Source organism: Emiliania huxleyi (assembly GCF_000372725.1).
Source record: "Emiliania huxleyi CCMP1516 unplaced genomic scaffold EMIHUscaffold_269, whole genome shotgun sequence".
Lineage (NCBI taxonomy): Eukaryota > Haptophyta > Isochrysidales > Noelaerhabdaceae > Emiliania > Emiliania huxleyi.
The window spans coordinates 122,202-128,114 of NW_005200019.1; the positions used below are offsets into that span (position 1 = coordinate 122,202).

General features: G+C 67.4%; 2 protein-coding genes across 2 annotated transcripts in view; both read left to right on the forward strand.

Moving 5' to 3' along the window:
• Positions 1-400: 400 nt before the first annotated feature.
• On the forward strand, positions 401-1,461 carry EMIHUDRAFT_443819 (hypothetical protein). Its single transcript, XM_005777137.1, has 3 exons — positions 401-461; positions 722-799; positions 889-1,461. The coding sequence occupies exons 1-3, from the start codon at positions 455-457 to the stop codon at positions 1,329-1,331; spliced, it is 528 nt and encodes a 175-aa protein (XP_005777194.1). The 5' UTR covers positions 401-454; the 3' UTR covers positions 1,332-1,461.
• Positions 1,462-3,849: 2,388 nt separating this feature from the next.
• The window catches only part of EMIHUDRAFT_115842 (hypothetical protein), a gene marked incomplete at both ends in the record, with an annotated part of 5,961 nt that continues 3,897 nt past the window's right edge, over positions 3,850-5,913 (forward strand). The window contains one exon of the mRNA XM_005777138.1: positions 3,850-5,742. Coding sequence (XP_005777195.1) covers positions 3,850-5,742 — 1,893 coding nt within the window. The remainder of the gene's footprint in view (positions 5,743-5,913) is intronic.

The window sequence follows — 5,913 nt, forward strand, 5'->3', positions numbered from 1 at the left end:
GACGGTGAACGAGCTAGCGTGCGGGGACAGCGGCATTGTGCACGGAGCTAAGTGCATTGCCGTTCTTAACGGAGTCGCTTAGGCGGCTCCGGTGGTGTGCCGGTGATAGTACTAGCACGCGCCAGTTCGCACCTGTGTCGAGCCTGTCTGCTGTGAGAGAGAGTTCTTTTGTTTAAATTCTTTGTTTCAATGGTGGAGCTGGAGCGGCCTTCGCGGCAGCGGCTCCACCTCCGCCGCGGGCGACGGCGGCGGCCGCGAGCCGCCCCCGCCCTCCCCGCAGCCATGCCGGCACCCAGGCTGGCCGGCCTGGCCGCCGCTCCACCATTTCGACCGACCTGCTCCACCTCGCCGCCGTGCTCCAGCTCCGGCGCTCCAGCTCCAGCTCCACCTACCTGGACTGGGCAAGGACTCACGACCTGACGCCCTCTTCTGCTCCCGCGCCAAGCACTCGCCGATGAGCGGTGCGCCGCGCCGCGTGCCCTGGCCCAGCCTCGCCGCGCGCCCTCCCCCGCCCTCCCACCCCTCCCTCCCTTCCTCCCTTGCCTCCGCCGGGCGCCGCCGCTGCGCTCTGCGCACACAGAGTCACCCTCCCGTGCCTGGACGCGGAGCCTGCCTGGCCCGCGCGGAGGCGACTGCGGGGGCGAGCTCGCTCCGATTCTCCCTCCCTCCCCCTTGCCTTCTCCAGCCCCCTTGCCTTCACCAACCCACGCCGCCGGCTTAGGAATGTTCAACGCTAAAGATCTCTCCAACGTTAACGTCACGCCGGGCCCCCACGTCGTCCCGGCTCCTGCCGTCGCAGGCGCAGCCGCGCCGTCCTTCCCCACTCCGCCGCGGCTCGTCCCCCCGCGCCCCACGCAAGCCAACGCCATTCCGGCCCGAACCGCACAGGCACGATGCAGGGCATCTTTCAGAGCCCCAACGGCGACATGAACCTCAACATCACCGGGACTTTCTACGTCACCGAGCCGCCCGAGGAGACAAAGCAGGACGGGCTGGCCGAGACGCCAAACAACAACAACCCCGCCCCGCACGTGCCTGGACGCGAGAATTTCGGCAAGGGCGGCGCGAAGCGCCACCGCAAGGTGCTGCGCGACAACATCCAGGGCATCACCAAGCCCGCCATCCGCCGCCTCGCTCGCCGCGGCGGCGTCAAGCGCATGTCCGGCCTCATTTACGAGGAGACGCGCGGCGTCCTCAAGGTGTTCCTCGAGAACGTGATCCGCGACGCGATCACCTACACCGAGCACGCGCGCCGCAAGACCGTCACCGCCACGGACGTCGTCTACGCGCTCAGGCGCCAGGGCCGCACCCTGTATGGCTTTGGCACGTAATCCTGCTTCGTTGCGCCTCACTGTCTCCGCCTCACAAGCGTGTTTTCGGGCGAGCTGTGTGTGAGCGGGCTCGGCTGCGGGCTGGCGCCGCGGTGCCGCGTGGGGCGTGCCGCTGCCGGCAGGTGCAGCCGCGAGCCCGGGTGTGCGCGCGGTGGCGGAGGTAAGGTCTAGGTAAGGTAAATTTCTCCACACACACAACGTGGTGGGGCTAGGGGGGGCGACCCTCGCATCTCCACACCCGGACACGGGCAGGAGCCCCACGGCACCTAAAAGTGCAAGCTCAGCAAGCAGCCCGAGAAATGAGAAAAGCGAGAAACTCTCAAACTCTGCGAGAGAAGCTCACCCCCGGCCCGGAAGAACGCGGCGCGTGAGGGGCAAACGGAGGGACAGCCGACACAGGGTCGGGCCCCCACACAAAAGCATACGGGTCACGATATACTAGAGGCGCGAGGGACTTTCGACTTAGTGCTTCTGCCGCTTGAGGACGCGTGCAACCGTCGCGCCCTCCTCGCCGTCCTCGCCGTCCTCCTCCTCCTCGTCCGGATAGAGGTCGTCGACTGGCTCAACTTGGGCTATGATTTGCTCCCAGACGGTCGGCTCAGAGGGCCGGCTCGTCAGAGGGCTGGCTCCGGTAAACGCGGGGGCGGACGGCCTTAGGTCCTCCGCCTGCTGGATCAGCTGCGACTCAAAGGCGATCTTGGCCAAGTCCCGGAGGGACGGGACGGGGAGCGGCAGCGTGATCGGAGGCGGGGCGGCGCCGAAATGCTGCGCGGTGAGGCCCTCGGCCAGCGCCCAGTAGCTCGGCGTGGTGGCCAGCCCTGGCGTGTAGCTGGCGATGGCGACGAGCTGCCCGAGGTGGTTGAAGAGGGGCTTGCCGCTGTCGCCAAAGGTGAGGGCCAGCTCATCCGACTTGACGAGGCCGCGGGCGGTGTAGACGCGCCCTGCGGACTCGTGGTAGCGCTGGCAAATGTCCGTGTAGCCCTCGGTGAAGGCGACGCCGGTCTGTCGAGAGCAGACCGATTCCTCAGCAGAGAGGCGGGAGGAGGGCGCAGCGGCATGAGGGGCGAGTCTCACCAGCGTGGAGGCGCGAGCGAGGGCGCAATACGCGAAGGCGGGGAAGAGGTCGGCCGAGACAATGCGAAGGATCGCGAGGTCAGGGCGACAGCGCAGCCGGTCGGGTGGCGTGATCAGCTCTGCCTCGTACATCATGACGCCGGGCCGGTCGGCGACGCGGAAGATCACGTGGAGCGCCTTGGACTGGGCGTCAATGATCGCGTGGGCGACCGTGAGCATGAGGCCGTCGTCGGAGATGATGTTGCCGTGCCACGTCCCCAGGACCTCGCCGGTCTCGTAGTCGATGGCATAGATGAGCTTGGTGGAGGACATCGCGACTGCGAGGGGGAGGGCGAGGAAGGGATGGGTCGTGAGACAGACGGTGGGTGGGGTGAGGAAGGGATGGGTCGCTGCGATGAGACACAGCTGCGGAGCTCCGGCGAGAGCGCGACGAGGCGAGGGCACGGCGCACCGAGGTACGCTGGCAGAGGCTGAATGGAACAAGCAGAAATGGAGCTGGAGCGCCGGAGCTGGAGCAGGGCGGCGTGGTGGAGCAGGTCGGTCGGAGTGGTGGAGCGGCGGCCAGGCCGGCCAGTCTGGGTGCCGGCATGGCTGCGGGGAGGGCGGGGGCGGCTCGCGGCCGCCGCCGTCGCCCACGGCGGAGGTGGAGCTGCCGCGAAGGCCGCTCCAGCTCCACCATCGAAACAAAGAAACCCGCAGAAGAAAACCAGCCGAAAGAAGAAAATCCGGTGCGACCGTACCGAGCACAGATCACAGAAATGCTCGCAGTGGGAGTCAGAAATGTGGTCCTTGCGCGAGGAATGCTCGATAAACTCGAGGGACCAAAATACGCGGAGAGGAGAGCGGAGTTACGCAGAAAGGCGAGAGAAGCAGCGAGAGCAAGAGATCGGCAGACGACAGCGGCGTCTCAGAACGAGGCCGAGGAGAGCGATGAGTCAGGGGAAGAGACAGCAGGAGAGAGAACGACGAGAGTGAGAAGAATGCGAGGTGGCATGAAGGTCGCTGCAAGAATTGGTGATAAACTGCGGAGAGAGATAGGAAGTGGTAGACGCCCGAGGGTGGGCGACGGCTAACACCACACTTCTCCCCTAAAATCCCTGTGTGGTGGCGGCGTACCGTCCTCCCATCCCTCCATTGGGTTGTCTGTTTTCTTTCTTTCTTTAGATCACAGAAAGGGCTCCAGGCCCCAAATGACGTGTGAGTGTTAGAGTTGTTTGGTATTGCTAAAAATCTCTCTCTCAGAAAGGGCTTAAAAGCTCGCAAAAACACTTTAATATCCCCCAGGGTGCCCAAAGTCGCCCTCGAACGCCTCGCGGTCGCGCTGGGCCGTCCGGGCCGCAAGAACCGAGCCCGATCAGGGCACGCTTACTTGGGAGAACTAGCGAAAAAAGAAATTACTGGTCGGCTCTGTTGAGGGCGCCGAGTTTGCTGGCATCCTCGAAGCATGGCTGAACTGTGGCTGCCGCCGCTTCAGGCGTCAGGGCCGCAGTCGGGCCAAGAGCCACATCCAGACTACATGCCCGGCGCTGCACCGGCCGGAGCTGCTGGGTCAAGCGCGGACCAGGGCGATCTTGGTGATTCAGGCATAACTGTGCAGGAGGCGCTCGATACGCTAGGGGTGGATGAGGCGCTCAATCTCCTGCGACCTCCGGAGTTTGACTTTCTCGACGCGCCACCGCCGCCGCCGGACGGCAAGACGTACTGCTGGGGCGGGATCCTGGAGGGCGTGGTGTGTCCGAACCACGTCGACAAAAAGCAGTCGGGCAGGGCGTGCTACTACTGCGCCGACCACAAGAAGGTGAAGTTTGTGCGGGTGCCGCTGGATCGCGTGCGGATAACGCATGCGCGCGATGCAATGCCTGACTCCTGGAAGGAGGCCTGGACGAAGGCCAAGGACTACACTGCCTACGGCCACTTGATGCCGTACAAGCTGGTCGCACTGCCGTTAGAGGAAGCGCAGACCGGCGGTGGCGGCGGCGGCGGCGGCGGCGGCGGCGGCGGGAGAGGCGGCGGAGACGGAGGCGGCGGCGGCGGCGATGGCCGCGGCGGAGGCGGCGGCGGAAGCAGCGGCAGCGGCAGCGGTGGAAGCGGCGGTGGCAGCGGCGGTGGCAGCAGCAGCGGCGGCGATGGCGGCGACGGCGGCATCGGCAAGCTGTTCAACGCTTGCGCGAGGAAGAAGCCGGGGCCCGCGCTCCTTGTCACTCCCCATGCCTGCGGCGAGGCGGATGTGCAAGCGCTGATCGACGGGGGGTGCCCGGCGTCATGGTTTGAGGGCGGGTGCTTGGTTCTCGTATGGGGCGGGAGTGCGCGCGACTTGCAGCCGCGCGACGAGGCGGCCGGCTCTCACAGGTCTGCGCAAACGGACGGCGCAGGCCCGAGCAGCGCAGGCCAGGCGGGCGGCGGCGGCGGCGGCCGCGGCTCGGCGAGGCAGCCCGGCGGGGGCAAGCGCAAGGCGCCAGCCTCAAAGGCGCGAGCCAAGCGCGCCCGGAGGAGCGGCGGCGGCGGCGGTGGCGGCGGCGACGGCGACGGCGACAGCAGCAGCGACAGCGACGGCGCGACATCGCGCGTTCTCGTCCCGCACGAGTCGACCACCGCCAGCGTCGGGTCGTCCGGCGGGCCGCAGCAGCAGCCGTCGCTGTCGGCGACGTTCACCGTGCAGGACAAGGACTTGCTGGGTCTCCTCGCGAGCTGCTTGCGCATGGCCAACCCGGCTCCGTTCGCGGGCATGGCGCAGGGCAAGAGGGGCTTGCGCCTTCTCTTGCACAACCCGGCACCGCGCAATCTCGGTTTGTCGGAGGAGGATGCGCTGGGGCTGCTGGACTGGCAGCGCCAGACCCTACGACTCTCGGCCAGCAACGGCGCGTCGGCGGAGTTCGCTGCTGCCATTCGGACGATGCTCGACGTGTATCTTTGCGAGGCACCGGACGAGGAGTCCATCGATGCCTCCGGCTTGTCGGTCGAGTGGAAGGGCACTCGCTTCACCCTCCGGCTGGACGACGAGAAGCGGCCTCTGCCGTCCGCGCCGGGGGAGCGCGAGGCGCTGCGGGCAAGGCTTGAGGGTGCGCTCCAGGCGTGTCCTCAGATTGCCGTGGACCTGAAGGTCACACTGATCGAGGGGGGCTCGATCCTCGTCCGCTGCCGCTGCCGCGCGTCCGAGATCCCCGCGGCGATCCTCGCGCTGTCGGGGGGCACCTTGTGCGAGTACCCGGTCGTCGCTTTCGACGACGGCACGCCGAGCCCGCGGGTCGACAACTACGAGTTCGACGTCCGCGCGCCGGTGCAGGCGCTGCAGGCGTTGCGAGCGCTCGTCGAGCCGGCCGGGGCGCTGCTTGGGCCGGTGCAGCCTTTGCCGCCGGAGGAGCGTGGGGAGGAGGGGGAGGAGGAGGAGAGCGAGGAGGAGAGCGAGGAGGAGAGCGAGGCGGAGGAGGAGCCGGGTGCGCGCTGCCACGCCCCCCGCCGCACCATGTCCCCACAGAGCAGTCTCTGACCGCCGCCCCCCCCCACCCCA

Excerpts from the sequence above, each read along its gene's own strand:
- EMIHUDRAFT_443819 (XM_005777137.1), top strand. Across the intron at positions 800-888 it reads CCCGGCTCCTGCCGTCGCAG|GCACGATGCAGGGCATCTTT; the intron begins GCGCAGCCGCGC and ends CGAACCGCACAG.